The sequence below is a fragment of the Psammomys obesus genome, unplaced genomic scaffold, assembly GCF_907164565.1.
Source record: "Psammomys obesus unplaced genomic scaffold, mPsaObe1.curated_primary_1811, whole genome shotgun sequence".
Classification (NCBI taxonomy): Eukaryota; Metazoa; Chordata; class Mammalia; order Rodentia; family Muridae; genus Psammomys; species Psammomys obesus.
The window spans coordinates 2,719,016-2,738,900 of record NW_026590707.1 but is presented as its reverse complement, the minus strand read 5'-3'; the positions used below and the strand labels follow the sequence as shown (position 1 = coordinate 2,738,900).

General features: G+C 40.0%; 1 protein-coding gene across 1 annotated transcript in view; it reads right to left on the bottom strand.

Moving 5' to 3' along the window:
• Positions 1–19,885, bottom strand: part of Ttc6 (tetratricopeptide repeat domain 6) — a 203,548-nt gene that overhangs the window by 118,023 nt on the left and 65,640 nt on the right. The window contains exons 6-8 of the mRNA XM_055608708.1: positions 8,390–8,840; positions 7,976–8,105; positions 5,314–5,486 (exon numbers count right to left, since the gene is read on the bottom strand). Of these exons, the coding sequence (XP_055464683.1) occupies positions 5,314–5,486; positions 7,976–8,105; positions 8,390–8,840 (754 nt within the window). The remainder of the gene's footprint in view (positions 1–5,313; positions 5,487–7,975; positions 8,106–8,389; positions 8,841–19,885) is intronic.

Below are 19,885 nucleotides of genomic sequence, written 5' to 3'. Positions count from 1 at the left end.
GGCAATTAAAAAATTCTGACATTGGGTAAAAAAACAGTCTTCCCCAGGGAAGAGCAACTAGTTGGTTATCCAATATCAGATGGTCACCCCTGAAAACATACATATGAATAACATTACACAGGATAAACAAGCTAGAATTTTGTATATACATACATGTATATATATATATATATATATATATATATATATATATATATATTCATATATGAGTGTGTGCATATAACAATCCATGAAAAAAGAAATTTTAAAAAGAGCAAGTAGGTATATTTGGGAGGGTTGAGAAGGAAGAAATGAAAGGGGAAAATGATGTAATTATATTATAATTTCAAAAATAAAAGAACTGTAGGGAAGCGCTGCAGTGTCTCACATCATTCAGTCCTAACAGTGGCTGAAAGAGCTGAGCTGATGAGTAGCATAGGTTACCGCTTAATCCAGCCCCTAACACAAGGAAGAAGAAATTAATTGGTGGTGATGTCCCTCGTCCTTACACAATGACATACAGAGCAGCAGAGGGCAGGGTCATGCATGTCTTCAGCTGGGAAGTTGCTTGCTGGTTGATACTAGGAAAAAACTGCAGCACAGAGCAGGTCCTTAAGGATGTTTAAAGAAGAAAGAAATGAGCTAAGTCACTTGAGAATTGCTTGACTTCAAAATACTATATTCATCTGTTTTTAAACTACTGTAGACAGACACAAGATGTGAGAAGAGTCAAAAATAACTATGGAGACAACCTAGAACCCCTGCACAGATGTAGCCTATGGCAGTTCAGTATCCAAGTGGGCATCCTAGTAAGGGGACAGGGACTGTCTCTGACATGAACTCAGTAGCCTGCTCTTTGATCACCTCTCCCTGAGGGGGAAGCAGCCTTGCCAGGCCACAGAGAAAGACAATGCAGCCAGTCCTGATGAGACCTGATAGGGTAGGGTCAGATGGAAGGGAAGGAGGACCTCCCCTCTCAGTACACTGGGGGAGGGGGATGGGAGGAGAAGAGGGAGGGAGAGCTGAGGAGATGTGGGAAGAGGCTACAGCTGGGATACAAAGTGAATAAACTATAATAAATAAAAAATAATTACTATTTTTTAAAATGTTTTCCTTTAATCTTGTGATTATTATAAAATCCTATCATTTCTCCCTTCACTGATGTTTTTTCCAAGCCCTCCCATATACCACTCTTTGGTCTTTCAAATGAATGACCTTTTTCATTAATTGTTACATGTACATATGTATGTGTATATACATATGTATTCCTAAATTAAACCTACTCAGTATGCATTATCTTACATATTCAAAAGAGCTTTTTGCTTACTTCTACGTCTTAAGTTATAAGACCAATAAAACTTTCCTTACACAGAAGAATATCAAACTAAACCATGAAGGAAACTTGGCAATTGGGAACATGTAAATTGAAAATTTTTAAGTAATTTATTCTTTTTCTCAATGTACTTGGAACTAAGATTTAAACTTAAAAGTCAATAGTCAGAAATGCATGTTTTGCTGCAGCCAGGGGAAATGTGTTGCCTTGGTGGCAGCCTCAAAGTGTGGTTCAGTCAAAACCTCACTTCCTTGTGACGATCCTGATATCTACAAACAAATACAGATACCTCCTCTCACCTTCCTTCCTACATGGCACCATCATAATTTTATATCTCATGGGTGTGTTCATATTTTTCTTTAAATATCTTTTCTATAAGATATCCATGATCCAGAAACATTTTTATGCCATTCACTCTTTATCTAATACAGCATGCAGTGTCTCCCTCAACAAATATTTATGAATGAATGAGTAAATGAATCTGGCATCACAGCTTCTTCAAGAGCCACAGGGTTCCCTGAAGAGAGTGTCAGCTGTTCAAAGGTTTAATAAAGGGGGAAAGCAAGTTCTTCTGTTATCTATAGAGAACAAGAAAATCTCAAAGGCCTCTTAGTCCAAAGAGAGAGAACTGGAAAAGTTGTGAGTCCTTTGCGGTTGCCTCAAATGTTTCACATCTGCCTTTTGACTTCCATTCACTCAATAATGTCTCTCAGTCAAGAAACTGGTGTTAACAGCATTCCAGCAATGGAAGTTCTAGTTCCTAACTTATAATTAGTTTATTATATAACACCTGTGATGACTCTTAAAAACTTTACAAGGCCATGAACAAGTAGGCTTCATCCCAGGCATGCAAGGTGCTTCAATATAAGGAAATCCATCAATGTAATCCACCATATAAACAAACTGAAGGAGAAAAACCACATGATCATCTCCTTAGATGCTGAAAAAGCATTTGACAAAATCCAACAGCCATTCATGTTTAAAGTCTTGGAGAGATCAAGGGTACAAGGCACATACCTAAACATAGTAAAGACAATATAAAGCAAGCCTATAGCTAACATCAAACTAAACATAAAGAAACTTAAATCAATCCCACTGAAATCAGGGACAAGGCAAGGCTGCCCACTCTCTCCATCTCTCTTCAACATAGTACTTGAAGTCCTAGCCAGAGCAATAAGACAACTAAAGGAGATCAAGGGGATACAAAATGGAAAGGAAGAAGTCAAAGTATCACTATTTGCAGATGGTACAATTGAGTGACCTCAAAAATTCAACCACAGAACTCCTTCAGCTGATAAACACCTTTAGCAAAGTGGCTGAATACAAAATAAAGTAAAAAAAAAACAAAAATCAGAAACCCTCCTGTATACTATAGACAAAAGGGCCAAGAAAGAAATTAGGGAAACAACACACTTCACAATAGCCACTCACATAAAGTACCTTGGTGTGACTCTAAACAAGCAAGTGAAAGACCTGTTCACAAAAAGAAAAAAAAAAAAACTTCAAGTCTCTGATGAAAAAAAAAAAATGAAGAAGATATCAGAAGATGGAAAGATCTTCCATGCTCATGGATTGGTAGGATTAACATTGTGAAAATGGCCATCCTGCCAAAAGCAATCTACAGATTCAATGCAATTCCCATCAAAATACTAAAACAATTGTTTACAGAACTTGAAAGAAAAATTATCAACTTCATATGAAAAAAAAAAAAAAACAACCCAGAATTGCCAAAACGATCCTGTACAGCAGGTCATCTGGAGGTATCTCCATCCCTGATCTCAAGCTGTGCTACAGAGCAACAGTAATAAAAACTGCATGGCACTGGCAAAGAAACAGAATGGAGGCTCAATGGAATCAAATAGAAGACCCAGAAATAAGCACACATACCCACAGATACTTGATTATTGACAAAGATGCTAAAACCATACAATGGAAAAAAGAGTGCATCTTCAACAAATGGTGCTGGTCTAACTGGATGTCTACATGTAGGAAAATGCAAATAGGTCCATATTTATCACACTACACAAAACTAAAGTACAAGTGGACCAAAGACCTCTACATAAAACCAGATACACTAAATTAGTTAGAAGAAAAATTGGGAAAGAGCCTAGAACTCATTGGCACAGGAGACAACTTCCTGAACAGAACACCAACAGCACAGGCTCTAAGAGCAACAATCAAAAAATGGGACCTCATGAAACCGAAACTCTTCTGTAAACAAAGGACACTGTCATCAGAACAAAATGACAGCCTACAGACTGGGAAAGAATCTTCAGCAACCCTATATCTAACAGAAGTCTAATATCCAGAATATATAAAGAACTAAAGAAGTTAAAAGGCAACAAATCAAGTAATCCAATTAAAAAAAAATGGAGTACAGAGATAAACAGAGAATTCTCTGTAGAGAAATATAGAATGGCAGATAAACACTTAAAAAAATGTTCAACATCCTTAGTCATCAGGGAAATTAAAGTCAAAACAACCCTGAGATTTCACCGTACACCCATCAGAACGGCTAAGATAAAAAAAAAAAAAAGTCAAGTGACAACACATGCTAGAGAGAATGTGGAGAAAGGGGAACCATCCTCCATTGCTGGTGGGAATGTAAACTTGTACAAGCACTTTGGAAATCAATATGGCGCTTTCTCAGACAATTAGGATTAGCGCTTCCTCAAGATCCAGCTATACCACTCCTAGGCATATATCCAAAAGATTCTCAAGTACACAAGGACATTTGTTCAACCATGTTCATAGCAGCTTTGTTAGTAATAGCTAGAACCAGGAAACAACCCAGATGTCCCTTAATGGACGAATGGATACAGAAATTGAGGTACATTTACACAATGGAATACTACTCAGCAATTAAAAACAAAGAAATCATGAAATTTGCAGGCAAATGGTGGGATCTAGAAAATATCATCCTGAGTGTGGTATCCCAGAAGCAGAAAGACACACATGACATATACTCACTTATAAGTGGATATTAGACATATAGGATAATCATACTAAAATCTGAACACCTAAAGAAGCTCAGCAAGAAGGAGGACCCTGGGTAAAATGATCAATCCTCACTCAGAAAGACAAATGGGATAGACATTGGAAGAAGAAGAAGAAAACAGGAAACAGGACAGGAGCCTACCACAGAGGGCCTCTGAAAGTTTCTACCCGCAGGGTATCAAAGCAGATGCTGAGACTCACACCCAAACTTTGGGCAAAGTGCAAGCAATCTTATGAAAGAAGGGAGAGATAGTAAGACCTGGAGAGGACAGGAGCTCCACAAGGAGAGCAACAAAACCAAAAATTCTGGGTCTTTTCTGAGAATGATACTCTAACCTAGACAACCTAGAACCCCTGCTCAGATGTAGCCCATGGCAGTTAGGTATCCAAGTGGGTACCCTAGTAAGGGGAACAGGAGCTGTCTCTGACATGAACTCAGTGGCTAGCTATTTGATCACTTCCTTCTGAGGAGGGAGCAGCCTTACCAGGACACAGAGGAGGACAATGCAGCCAGTCCTGATGAGACCTGATAAGCTAGGGTCAGATGGAAGGGGAGGAAGACCTCCCATATCAGTGGATTTGGTTTCAGTGAAGGGGTATGGGAGGAAATGAGGGCAGGAACATGCCATTGGGAGGGAATGAGGAAGGAGGCTACAGTTGGGATATGAAGTTAATAAACTGTAATTAATTTAAAAATAAAAAATTAATTTAAAAAAAACTTTACAAGGAAGCTGTAGAGATGGCTCAGTGGTTTTGGCCAGTTTGTTGCTCTTGTAGGAGACCTGGAATTTGGTTCCCAGCACCCATGTGCTGTCTCATGACCATCTGTAACTCCAGTTCCAGGGACCTGGATGGTCATCTGACCTCTGCAGGTACCAGACATGTACATGGTGTTCATGCTTACATGCAGGCCAAACCTCAAATAAACAAATAAACCTAAAAAGAATGTCTCCAAAACAAAATCTGTAAAGAGAGTACTGTAAAGAGAGTGTCATAAAGCTTACTTTTGAGAAGTCATCCATGGCCAGCACTTTGTTTGTCTTCTCATACAATTCTCCCCTCCTGAAATAGAGGTCAGCGTCTGTGGGCCTGCACTTAATGGCCTGGCTATAATTCAGAATTGCCAATGTAAAGTCCTTCCTTTCTTTGAAAATCTCTGCCTTTGACAAGTATGCCTCTAAAGAGGAAAGATAAAACTACACTTTACAGTCTATTCATTAACTGTGAAATTTTAAATCAGTAATCCCTACCTAAAAATGAAGTCTTAGAATGATTTTCATTCGTATAGTTTGTTTAGTCTTTCTTAAGTTCAACACCATATTTTTTCTCAAAGACTGAATATGCATCTGCAATTTCAAGTAGTCCTACTCTGAACTAGCAAAGCTACCACTCATCTATGAATCTGTTTTAAATGTTTCAGCCTTAACAATGCAGTATAAAGTTAAGTTGAGAAAGATCAGAAATCGGTTGGGGGCCATCTCTGGGGTTCTAGGAGAATGACCTTAGCTGAGACTCTTAGCAGTGGGAGATATGGGATACAAAAGATATGCACCAATAATTAACAGCAGGGGATACAGAACCTGAAATAGCCACATTCTGTAGGCAGGGGGACTCCCAGTGGAGGGAGGGGGGACACTAACCCACCCACAAAACCTTCAACCCAAAATTCGTCTTACCTGCAAGAAGTGCAGGGATAAAGATTGCACATAAGTTGAGGCAATGACAAACCAACGACCGGCCCAACTTGAGACCCACCCCACAGGAGATATAGAAATATAGAATGGCAGAGAAACTCTTAAAAAAATGTTCAGCACCCTTAGTCATCAGGGAAATTCAAGTCAAAACAACCCTGAGATTTCACCGTACACCCATCAGAACGGCTAAGATAAAAAAAAAAAAAAAAAAGTCAAGTGACAACACATGCTAGAGAGAATGTGGAGAAAGGGGAACCATCCTCCATTGCTGGTGGGAATGTAAACTTGTACAAGCACTTTGGAAATCAACCTCTAACACTATCAATGATACTCTGCTATGGTTGCCGATAGGAACCTAGCATAACTGTCTTCTGAGAAGCTTCATCCAGCAGCTGGTGGAAACAGATGTAGGGACCCACAGCCAAACAGTAAAAAGAGCTCAGGGAGTTTTGTGGAAGAACAGGAAGAAGGATTGAGGGAGCCAAAGGGGTCAAGGTCACCACTAGAAGACCTACAGAGTAAAGTAACCTGGTTCCATGGGGACTCACAGAGACTGAACCACCAACCAAAGAGTATGCATTGGCTAGACCTAGGCCCCCTACACTTATGTCACAAATGTGCAGCTTGGTTATCATATGAGTCCCCTAACAATTGGAGAGTGGGTGGGGTGGGAGGGCAGCATTTCTGACTCTGTGGCCTGCCTTTGGACCCCCTTTACCTAGCTGGGCTGCCTTGTCTCAGTGGGAGAGGGTAAGCTTAGCCATGCTGTGATGTGATGTGCCAGGGTGGGTTGGTACCCATGGGGGCGGGAAGAGGTTGTACCCTTTCCTGAGAAGAAGGGGAAGAGAAAGGGGGGAGGGAGGCTTAAGAGTGGGACTGGTAGGAGAGGCAGGAAGGGGCTGTGTCCAGGCTGTAAAGTGATTAAATAAATAAATGGAAGAAAATAGTTAAGTTTGAATGACACAAAAGTATGTGGACTTTTAGCACAGAGAGACCAACACAGAACAGAAATCAGTCATCTTCTGCTGTAATGTGTCGATCTGTGAGTGTTGGGGATTCCAAGATGAGGGTGACATTTCCACATTTCTAAAAAGTTCTGTGTCTAGAAGTTCAGGTAGTTAGAAAATGACACATATGGCAAAGGTATAGATTTCATATACCAAGAGGCCTTCACTGTACCATAACTCTCACTCTGAAATTTGTGGTCAAGAGAAGACTTACAAGTCACCTCCCATCTATAATTTTGAATTCATATTCTCCTTGTGAGATAAGTGAAAGCAATTGTGCTGAAAAAGGTCTCTAGAGCATAAATTCAAATACAATGAGTTATTTGAAAACAATATCAAGTTACATGAAGTCTTCATTTGTAACATTAAGAAAATTATTTTTTAAAAGCTAAAGGCTCCACAAGGAGAGCAACAGAACCAGAAAATCTGAACACAGGGGTCTTTCCAGAGACTCATATTCCAACCAAGTACCATGCATGGAGATAACCTAGAACCCCTGCACAGATGTAGCCCATGGCAGTTTAGTGTCCAAGTCAGTTACATAGTAATGGGAGGAGGGACTGCCTCTGACATATCTGATTGGCCTGCTCTTTGATCACCTCCCCCTGAGGGGAGAGCAGCCTTACCAGGCCACAGAAGATGACAATGCAGCCACTCCTGATGAGATCTGATAGACTAGGATCAGAAGGAAGGAGATGAGGACCTCCCCTATCAGTGGACTTGGGGAGGGGCATGTGTGAAGAAGGGGGAGGGAAGGCGGGATTAGGAGGGGATGAGGGAGGGGTTTATAGGGGCATACAAAGTGAATAAAGTGTAATTAATAAAAGTTTTAAAAAAAGAAAGCTGAAGGCATTCACATCATTTTTGCATTTTAACATCTATTTATCAGTATATGTCTATCTGTTACAATGACAAAAGCTGAGATAAAGAAACAGGTGATATAACCATCTCCAGACGCAACCTACCTGCATGGTTTTTATTGTATTTATGTATAAAATTCAAGTCATCCAAAGCATCATTAAATTTGTCTTGGAAAAGATAAATGAAATGTCTATGCCAATAGGCATTTAGAAACATTGGCTCCACAAATATGGTCTGAAAAATACATGTATAAAGGCAGGTGAGTTCATTTCCAAAAAGAAGAAACACTATTAAATGAGTTTCTCAAACATCATCGATACCAATGACTTCACATGCATGTACATAAAATAAAACCTCCCAATCCAAAAAACAAAAGCCAAGGGTTTCCAGTAAGTATATTCCACAATCCCATAAACTGTTTTACAATCATTTGCTAGTCAACATCACAACAAAAAAATACTGTATAAATAAAAGCAATGTGAATAGTGACCTGCGTTATTGTTATTTTAAAAACTTACTTCCTGTAGGTCATTCATAGCACTTTGCAGCTTTCCCAGTTTTCGATAAATAGCTCCACGCCTACAGTATGCAAACACAGGAGTTTGTTTCTCGTTGCCTATTTCTTGAGTCAACCTCTCCACTTCAGCTTCGTAATACGCAATCAGATCTTCTGGAAGGTTGCACTTTATATTGTCACTTAATTCCAGCTTTGGGATCTCTGTCACTATTTCTGGAACATCTTTTTGAACAGGCAAAACTGGCGCGTGTGCTTTCTGAGGTTTGTCTTTGGCAAATGTCTCAATAACCCATGCCAGAGGATTAGTGTTTTTTGGTATTCCTCCTTTTCTTTGAACAAAATTATCAAAATTTAATTGCGTGGGTACACTGGGGCACCTTATTTGACGTTCATATAATGGAACTTTAAGGAAGTGTTTTTTCTGTCCAGGAAGTATTCCATGAGATGCTGATCTGGTTTCAAAAAGAATGATTTTTTTAATTACAAAGCACAATTACATTTCTGATCAATGATTCAAAATCAACCACACACAAAAATTACTATTTTTCTATTAACAAAAATTGCTAATTTTATGCAACCCGAGTTCACATTTTCAATCATTAAAATTGTACCACACTATAAAGAATCTCTGTACACTAAATGGAAATGTATTTTTTATGCAACAGCCTCTCTAAAGTGCTGTAATGATGACAACAGTGCTCCTCTCTGATCTAAGTCACAACCTCACCCTCTACCAGAATGATGGCAGTGCTTATGAGGTAAGCAGGAAGAGATACAGGAAACGCTTCTTTCAAAGGCTACCAAGGGTAAGAACTTGAAGTTTAGTTTTTCCATAAACTACTGCACTTTATAATTCGGGTGCTCGCAAACGATGCAGCTATAGGTTCCACATCAAATTCTCATTGGCAATAGAGCTTTCATTTGGTAGCATTTACTATCTGTATGGCAGCATGGTAGCTATGGAAGACAGGATAAGGGCCTCTTTCTGAAAGCTTGAAAAGGAAGTTTTAGCCCTATCATCTTTTATTTACTGGATTTATATCGTAAGAAAGGGCTAAAGTAGGAGAAGGCTCCCACTCTTTTATTCCTTTCTTATAATGTCCACTCCATGTTCTAGCATAAGCCTTTTTCATCTGTTTTCCCTGGAATGCAGCATCCTGGCTAGTTTTACATCAATTTGACAAGAGCTAAAGCCATCTTAGAGTAAGGAAAACCTCACTTGAGAAAGCACCTCCAAGAGATAGGGCTGGCTAGAGGCATGGCTGCAGGGCACTTTCTTAATTACTGATTGGTGTGGGAAGGCTCGGTCTATTGCAGGGAGTGTCATCCTGGACTGGTGGTCCTGGGTTCTATAAGAAAGCAGGTTAGGCAGGAAGCCACGGGAGCAAGCCAGTGAGCAGCACCCTGCATGGCCTCTGCATCAGCTGCTGCCTCCAGGTTCCTGCCTGTTTGAGTTCCTGTCCTGACTTCTTTCAGTGATCAACTACAGTGTGGAAGAGTAACAAATTTTCTCTCCAACTTGCTCTTGGTGGTTTATCCCCCAAATAAAACCCTAGCTCAGACATACAGTAACTTTAACTTTACACATCTACTCTTGCCCTTTGTTTAATCTATCTTCCATGTGCCATCTGGGTAACATTTTCACAAATGTGTGTCAGATTATGTTGCTCTTCTGAAAGGCTCGCTAGTGTCTAGAACATAAGGTTTTACCAAGGCTGTCAAGATGTAGCGGAAGTGTCAGCACAGACCACTGAGATTCCCCATCTCTTACTCCTTCTCCATTCTCCAGCCATATCCCCTGAGAAAGCCGCCAAGGCAGTGCACTTTTTAGACCACTCACTACCTGGCTCCTCTATTCACATTTCTAATTTCTGTGACAGCTGTTTTGTTTGTGCTTTCATGTTTCTCTACTTCCTGACTTTGTCTCTGGCCTGGGAATCTATGCAGACTACATCCACAGGATCCCTTGTTCTCTGTTTTCTCTCAGAAACCTCAATAAAAGAACATAGGAAAATAAAGTCAAGATATCCATACCCGAAGATCCTTGAGGTAGGGTGCTTCTAACTGGATATAGCCCTTGAAAAAAGATCAGGACTTTAAGACTGTCTAACTGTTCACCTATGGAGGCAAGGAATTGACCGCCCTGTAGTCATTTTCCAATCCTGGAACAGTGAGTGACTCAGAGAAAATTTAGTGTAGACAGTTACTATAAGTTATTGTGAATGTCATTTAACCAGGTGTTGATGACGATGACCACCTTAGGTCTGATGTAGTAAAGCAATGGGCACCCCTCCCAGCATATGATTTGCAGTTGTTGATCTGGCTTTGTTTTTCCAAGGCTGTGATCTGACGCATCGAGGCTTACATTTACAGAGTACCTTACGTTCCAGTAGTTATCTACCTTTTCTGACCTGATCACCATCTCACCTGTCCTACAATGTCACTGTGATCTGAAGTTAAACTGATAGGCACTCCTACTAGACCTTTGTTCAAGTCTCATCATGCCCTGTTCCTTCCATAGTCTTAACCACCTGGGCAACCTGCATATTTTCAATTGCTCCAGTAAAATTCTGTGGGAGTATCCTTAATTTCTTTCTTTCTCATATCTTACAGGTAGTCTATGAGGAAATACTGTTGGCAGTACCCCCAACATCTTTCTAGAAAGTGGCCATTTTATAGCATCTGGATTGCTATCACTTCAGACCATGCAGCCATTTCTCACATAGATTGTTCAATAATTTTCTTATGGGTCTCTGTGCTTCCACTACGATTTTGTAATTCATACCACTACCATGGTGAGTTTGCTGGAAAATGTTTGATCATTGCAACATACTGCTCTCCACACTTTTTTTAATTTAATTTAATTTTTTTATTATTAGTTACATTTTATTAACTCTGTATCCCAGCTGTATCCCGCTCCCTCATTCCCTCCCAATCCCACGCTCACCTCCTCCCTCATCTCCTCCCTGCCCCTTTCCAAGTCCACTGATAGGGGGGACCTCCTCCCCTTTCATCTGACCCTGTTTTATCAGCTATCTTCGGGACTGGCTGCAAAGTCCCTCTGTGGCCTAGCAGGGCTGCTCCTCCCTTGGGGGGGGGGGGGTTGTTCTTCACTCTTGAGGTCTCCTTTTAATGACTCAAAACACTTATCACAGCTTACAGATATCTCTGTCCCCTTCTCGAGTTCACAATGACTCACAAGTCTACATTTTCCTTTTTCAATTTGTGTGTATGGTATTTGCATGTACACACACAACTATGTGCGGGTGCGAGTATCCATAGATGCATGTGTAGGTGCCAGACGAGGGTGTTGTGTGTCACCCACTCTCGCTCTACACTCTCCTCCTGAGTCACAGTAGCTCAGTGAGCCTGAAGCTCTATTTGAGCTAGCTAGTAGGACACTGAGACCCACCTGTCTCTACCTTTCCCCTCCCCCGATGCTGGGGTTACAGGCACATGCAGCCATGCCCAGCATTTTCATGTGGGTGCTGGGAATTTGATTATAAAAGCATTCTTACCCACCCAAGACATCTGCAGAGTTTCAACCTGTGGGCAGTCTTATGAGTAATTTCACACTCATTACTTACTATGGTCAATACTGCAATACTGGATATTATCCCCAAATACTTCCTTGACCTTACTTCCTTACCAGTCTCTTGTGTTTTAGAAACTGTTCTACGTGCTGTCCAAAAACAGTATGCATATACTCCAACTCAAGGATTTTGCACTTTCTTTTCCCTCTTCTTCAGTGGTTAACATGCAATTCCTCCACAGCATTCCACACCAAGTCACAAACACATCTGAGCTCTCTGCCTAAAACATAAGCTCCTGCTACCATGCCATATTCTCTTAATAATACTAACCTCTCCCTTGTTACCACTAGCTAATCTCTCCACCAGCACATTCCCTCTAGAATATAAACTATAAGAGGGCAGGGGATTGGTTATTATTCTTCACTGTTCTCATTTTACTTTCCAATCCAGCTTAGTATCTGCTGTATAGAAGGTGCACAATAAATTTACTCTGAAGAAATGAACAGCTGAGTTAAAGTAATAATTTTCTTTACTTTCTGCTCACTTCTTATGTCATCTACAGTACCTTCCAGATTTTTTTATTTTTTATGTACTATTTATTATAATTTATTCACTTTGGTCTTTTACATTTTTTATTTATTTTTTAATTTATTACAATTTATTCACCTTGTATCCCAGCTGTAGCACCCTCCCATGTCCCTTTCCAATCCCAAACTCACTCCCTCTTCTCCCTTGCCTCTCCTCCAGTCCATTGATAGAAGAGGTCCTCCTCCCCTTCCATCTGACCCTAGCCTATCAGGTCTCATCAGGACTGGCTGCATTGTCTTCATCTGTGGCCTGGTAAGGCTGCCCCCCACCTCAGGGGGAGGTAATCAAAGAGAAAGCCACTGACTTCATGTCAGAGGCAGCCCTTGTTCCCCTTACTAGGGTACCCACTTGGAGGTTGAGTTGCCATTGCCTATATCTGTGTAGGGGTTCTGGTTGTTTCCATGCATGGTCCTTGGTTTGGAGTATCAGTCTCAGAAAATACCCCTGGACCCAGATTTTTTGGTTCTGTTGCTCTCCTTGTGGAGCTCCTACTTCCTCTAGGTCTTTCTAACTCTCCCTTCTTTCATAAGATTCCCTGCTATGAGTCTCAGCATCTGCTTCAATACCCTGCTGGGTAGAGTCTTTCAGAGGTCCTCTGTGGTAGGCTCCTGTCCTGTTTCCTGTTTTCTCCCTCTTATGATGTCTATCCCATTTGCTTTTCTGAATGAGGATTGAGCATCTTACCCAGGGTCCTCCTTCTTGCTTAGTTTCTTTAGGTGTACAGATTTTAATATGGTTATCCTATATTACACGTCTAATATACACTTATGAGTGAGTATATACCATGTGTGTCTTTCGGTTTCTGAGATACCTCACTCAAGATGATCTTTTCTACTTGTTACCATTTGCCTGCAAATTTCATGATTTCCTTGTTTTTAATTGCTGAGTAGTATTCCATTGTATAAATGTACCGCAGTTTCTGTATCTATTCCTCAGTTGAGGGACATCTGGGTTGTTTCCAGCTTCTGGCTATTATGAATAAAGCTGTTACAAAGATGGCTGAGCAAATATCTTTGTTGTGTACTTGAGCATCTTTTGGATATATGCTTAGGAGTGGTATAGCTGGATCTTGAGGAAGCACTATTCCTAATTGTCTAAGAAAGCACCAGATTGATTTCCAAAGTGTTTGTACAAGTTTACATCCCCACCAGCAATGGAGGATGGTTCCCCATTCTCCAAAACCTCTCCAGCATGTGTTGTCACTTGAGTTTTTTATCTTAGCCATTCCAATGGGTGTAAGGTGAAATCTCAGGGTCGTTTTGATTTACATTTCCCTGATGACTAAGGATGTTGAACATTTCTTTAAGTGTTTCTCTGCGATTCTGTATTCTTCTACAGAGAATTCTCTGTGTAGCTCTGTACCCCATTTTTCAATTGGATTACTTGGTTTGTTCCTGTTTAACTTCTTGAGTTCTTTATATATTCTGGATATTAGACCTTTGTCAGATATAGGGTTGGTGAAGATCCTTTCCCAGTCTGTAGGTTGTCGTTTTGTTCTGATGACAGTGTCCTTTGCTTTATAGAAGCTTTTCACTTTCATGAGGTCCCATTTATTCATTGTTGCTCTTAGATCCTGAACTGTTGGTGTTCTGTTCAGGAAGTTGTCTCCTGTGCCAATGAGTTCAAGGTTCTTCTTCACTTTTTCTTCTAACAGGTTTAGTGTGTCTGGTTTTATGTCAAGGTATTTGATCTACCTGGACTTTAGTTTTGTACAGGGTGATAAGTATGGATCTATATGCATTTTTCTAAATGTGGACATCCAGTTAGACCAGCACCATTTGTTGAAGATGCTGTCTTTTTTCCATTGTGTAGTTTTGGCATCTTTTTCAAAAATCAGGTGTCCATAAGTATGTGTGCTTATTTCTGGGTCTTCTATTGGAGTCCATTGATCCTCCATTCTGTTTCTATGCTAGTACCAAGCAGTTTTTTTATTACTGTTGCTCTATTGTACAGCTTGAGATCAGGGCTGTAGATACCTCCAGATCTTTTATTGAAGCAGATTGTTTTAGCTATTCTGGGTTTCCTAGAATTCAATGAAAATGAAGAAATAACACACCCAAACTTACGGGACACAATGAAAGCAGTGCTAAGAGAAAAGTTCATACCACTAAGCGCCTTCAAAAAGAAATTCAAAACATCTCATACAAGCAACTTAAAGGCCCACCTGAAAGCCCTAGGGGCAGGCAGGGGGACAGGAATAAGCAGACACACCCAGGAGGAGCAGATGTCTGGAAATAATCAAATTCAGGGTTGAAATCAATCAATTAGAAACAAATAAAACAATTCAAAGAATCAATGAAACCAAGAGCTGGTTCTTTGAGAAAATCAACAAGATAGACAAACACTCAGCCAAACTAACTAAAAGGCAGAGACACAGTATCCAAATCAATAAAACCAGAAATGAAAAGGGGGACATACAACAGACACTGAGGCAATCCAAACAATCATTGGGTCTTACTTCAAAAGCCTATATGCCACAAAATTTGAAAATCTAAATGAAATGGACAATTTTCTTGATCGATTCCACTTACCAAAGCTGAATTAAGACCAGGTAAATAAATTAAATAGTCTTATATCCCCTAAGGAAATAGAAGCTGTCATCAAAAATCTCCTATCCAAAAAAAAGAAAAAAAAAAAAAAAAAAAAAGGGCTAGGGCCAGATGGTTTCAGCACAAAATTCTACCAGACCTTCACAGAAGAGCTAACACCAATACTCTTCAAACCATTCCACTAACTATGAATAATTTATTCACTTTATATTCCAGTTGTGGTCCCCTCCTTGGTCTCCTCCCAATCCCACCTTCCCTCTCTCTTCTCCTCCCATGCCACTCCATTAGTCCATTGATAGGTGAGGTCCTTCTCCCCCTCCATCTGACCCTAGCCTATCAGGTCTCATCAGGACTGGCAGCAATGTCTTCCTCTGTGGTCTGGCAAGACAGTATCCACTATGAGAAAGTGATCAGAGAGCCAGCCACTGAGTTCATAAGCAGAGGTGGGTGATTCTCAGTTTTTTAAGATTCACTTATGAAATAAATATTTGAAATTAAAATGCATGTACATTTCATTTACGGCTCTGTAAATCTGGGAACGAACACAGCTACATTTTCAGTCACAGAGCCCCTTGGTCTTCTTTGCAGGATACTCACAGTGAATGGAAATATATTTTGAGAATCCCTGCTTTTCACAAAAGACTATTTCAAAAGAAAATAAAAAAGTTACTTTTAACCATAAATATATATCCAGTAGAAAAAAATTCAAACATATAGAAGGCATAAAGTAAACTTCTGAGGAATCTCTTGCTAGCCCAACCTCACCTACCACCTATACCTCAGAAACAATCAGTGACAGAACTTAGTGGATGTAGTCCCATGTTCTCTATATAATACGCAAGCACACATTTAACATACATGCACATGCATGAAGGTTAATCTACTCCCATAGGTTTGTTTGAATGTGTTCCCTTGTACACATTCAAAACTATGCTAATGGTGACTTAATGACAGGACTGCAATATTTTCTAAAGTTTTTACAATGAGGATGCCTTATCTTACTAGCTGATAAAAATAATTATAATATGTTAATGGAAGCGAGGAACTGGAAGCAGCTAGACAAGTTTTAGAAGAATGTAAAAAGCAAACACAGATAACGGATGAATGTTTACAAGGAAAAGCTTTAGTCTTGGGTCATTGAAATTGAATAGCCCAAATTGGAAAAGAAAAAAGAAAAAAAAATCAGAAAGTCCACATTTTCATAGCCAGGCATATGGTTCATGGTTTCTCATTTGAACAAACAACATGGTAAATTAACCTGCTGGTTTATCTGTCAGGCAGGAGGCCAGGCTCTCCAGGAGGAATATGTGTGCACATAATTAGCTTGACATGAGATGTGACACAGGGAATAGGGAAGTTTTAAACAGCTTAAATGTGTTGCTCGAGATATTCCATTTGTAGAAGGATAATTTTGATTTTACTGTCTGACTTAAGAGACTTTTGAGCAAGAAATGACTTCAGTAGTCATATGGGTAAGCTCATCTTCCAGATAAGGAAACAGCCTTATAGAAATAAAGTGGCTTGACCTGGTCACCAAGGGCCTAGTGCATGGCAGTTAAAATACAGACACAGAGATAGTGTCTCATCCTTGTTCCTGGAACTGAACTGCCTCCAGCTCTTAAAGAAACAGAATAAGGAAAAGGTGAAATATGTTAGCTGAGCAAAGACATCAACTACTGAAGTTTCCTTCCAGTTCCTCACTGGTGGGTCTCACAACGCAAGACTCAGAGGTGAAGGCATCTAAAGGAACAATGAGGTTGTGCTGTTTTTGCAGTTATGGGGTGCTCTGTCATAACCTACCTGAGGAGGGAAGTGACAGCAAGCAGCAACTTGTCTCAAGGAGATTGAAAGGAAATGCATGAGTCTGGGACTTTAATTAGCCCAAATGACCTTCAGCAGAACAACCTTCTGGAGTCAAGATTGACCTGATATGTGAAAGCAAATGGGGCCACTAAGAACCATTAAGAGAGTCACCCAGAATGGCTATCACTCAACAACAGTAAAGTTGCATGTAATATGGTAAGGAAAGTATTTCTGATAAACCAAAATTAATTAAAAATGTCCTAAATATAGAAATAAAATCATCATCAAGATGTTCCATGACTTGCTGTCAGCTAACAATCACCTCCTCTCTACGTAGCTACATAAATTAGCTGAAGGTTTCGAAGGGAATAGAAAGTTCTGATGTACCATCTGGTACACAAGTGTTTCACCATCGGTGCAAATCTTTAAAAATTAAAAGAGGCAAAAACATTTCCCTAAGTGGTGAAAGTTGGCTGGATTTCATATAGGAGGAAGAACAAGTATGTTTGTTTACTGTTTAGATTGTGTGACTGCATTTAATATACATTCTTAATCCACCCATTTTTCTGCAAATTTTGTAATTTTTTAAAGCTCAATAGTATTCCATAAATGTGTGTATATATGCATATATATACTAAAAATGCACATTGTATAAATATAAAGCGTAGAAAGGCCAAATATTAAGGAATGAGGAAAGAGTGAATGCAGATAATGAACATGAGCTATGAAAAGTGAATATTCTAGTTCCAACATTTGCCTGCAAATTTCATGATTTCCTTGTTTTTTAATTGCTGAGTAGTATTCCATTGTATAAATGTATCACAATTTCTGTATCCATTTCTCCATTGAGGGACATCTGGGTTGTTTCCAGCTTCTGGCTATTACAAATAAAGCTGCTACAAACATGGTTGAGCAAATGTTCTTGTTGTGTACTTGAGCATCTTTTGGATATATGCCTAGGAGTGGTACAGCTGGATCTTGAGGAAGCACTATTTCTAATTGTCTGAGAAAGCACCAGATTGATTTCCAAAGTGGTTGTACAAGTTTACATTCCCACCAGCAATGGAGAAGAGTTCCCCTTTCTCCACAACCTCTCCAGCATGTGTTGTCACATGAGTTTTTGATATTAGCCATTCCAATGGGTATAAGGTGAGATCTCAGGGTCGTTTTGATTAACATTTCCCTGATGGCTAAGGACATTGACCATTTCTTTAAGTGTTCTCTACCATTCGATATTCCTCTGCAGAGAATTCTCTGTGTAGCTCTGTACCCCATTTTTAAATTGGATTACTTGATTTGCTGCTTTTTAACTTCTTTGGTTCTTTATGTATTCTGGCTATTAGATCTCTGTCAGATATAGGGTTGCTGAAGATCCTTTCCCAGTCTGTATACTGTCATTTTGTTCTGATGACAGTGTCCTTTGCTTTACAGAAGCTTTTCTGAGTGAGGTATCCCAGAAACAGAAAGATGCACACGGTATATACTCACTTATAAGTGGATACTAGACATATAATATAGGATAAATCTACAAAAATCTGTACACATAAAGAAGGTGAGCTAGCGGCAGAATGCAGAGAATCATATGAAAGAAGGAGAGTTAGTATGATATGGAAAGGATATGAGCTCTACAAGGACCAAATATATCTGGGCACAGGGTCTTTTCTGAGACTGACAGTGAACCAAGGACCATCAATGGATATAACCTAGAACTTCTGCTCGAATGTGGCCCGTGGTAGCTCAGTAACCAAATAGTTTTCCAAAGTAAGGGGAACAAGGACTATTTCTAACAGGATCTCAAGGGCAGGCTCTTTGACCTCCCCACCCCACCCCCAGGGGAGGAGCAGTCCTGTTAGGCCACAGAGGAGGACTTTGCAGCCAGCCCTGAAGATACCTGATAAAACAGGGTCAAATGAAAGGGGAGGAGGTCCTCCCCTATCAGTGGACTTGGAAAGGGGCAGGGAGGAGATCAGGGAGGGAGTGTGGGGTTGGGGAGGGAATGAGGGAGCAGGATACAGCTGGGACACAGAGTTAACAAAATGTAACTAATAAGAAAAATAAAATAAAAAAAATACCATTTCCCATATCTTCATGAATAAATTTTATTTATCATTAAAAAAAAAGAAGAAGAAGGTGAGCTAGAAGGAGGACCCTGAGTAGGATGATCAATCCTCACTCAGAAAGGCAAATGGAACAGACATTGAAAGAAAGAGAAAACAGGAAAGAGGATAGGAAGCTACCACAGAGAGCCTCTGAAAGACTCTACCCAGCATTCTATGTAAGAATGAGACCAATAAACAAACTTTGGGCAGCATGCAGGGAATCTTATGAAAGAAGAAGGGGGAGATAGTAAGACCTGGAGAGGACAGGAGCTCCACAAGCACAGCAACAGAATCAAGAAATCTGGGCCCAGGAGTCTTTTCTGAGAATGATATTCCAATCAAGGACCATTCATGGATATAACATAGAATCCCTTCTCAGATGTAGCCCATGGCAGCTCAGTCTCTAACTGGGTACACTAGTAAGGGGAACAAGGATTGTCTCTGACATGAACTCAGTCGTTGGCTCTTTGACTGCTTCCCCTGGATGGCAGCCTTGCCAAGCCACAGAGGAGGACATTGCAGCCAGTCTTGATGAGACCTGATAAGCTAGGGTCAGATGGAAGGGGAGGAGGAACTCTGCTATGGATGGACTTGGAGAGGGGTATAGGAGGAGATAAGGGGGAATGGGCGGGAGTGAGAGGGGAGGAGGGTGGGGTCTACAGCTGGGATACAAAGTGAATAAACTATAATTAATATAAAAAATAAAAATTTAATTAAAAAAAGAAAAGTGAATAAAAAAAGTTGTTTCTCTAGCTCTAACTCTGTCACGGATTATTTGTTTGGGGTGGTGAATAAGTTCATAAAAATACATTTAGGAGCAAAAGTATAAAATCCAATGTGAAGCCCCAAGTTTTCTGTTCTGAATATACACTGACTTTTACAGTCTTTGCATCTGGTTAATTTCAATGTGAGGTTTTTTTTTTTT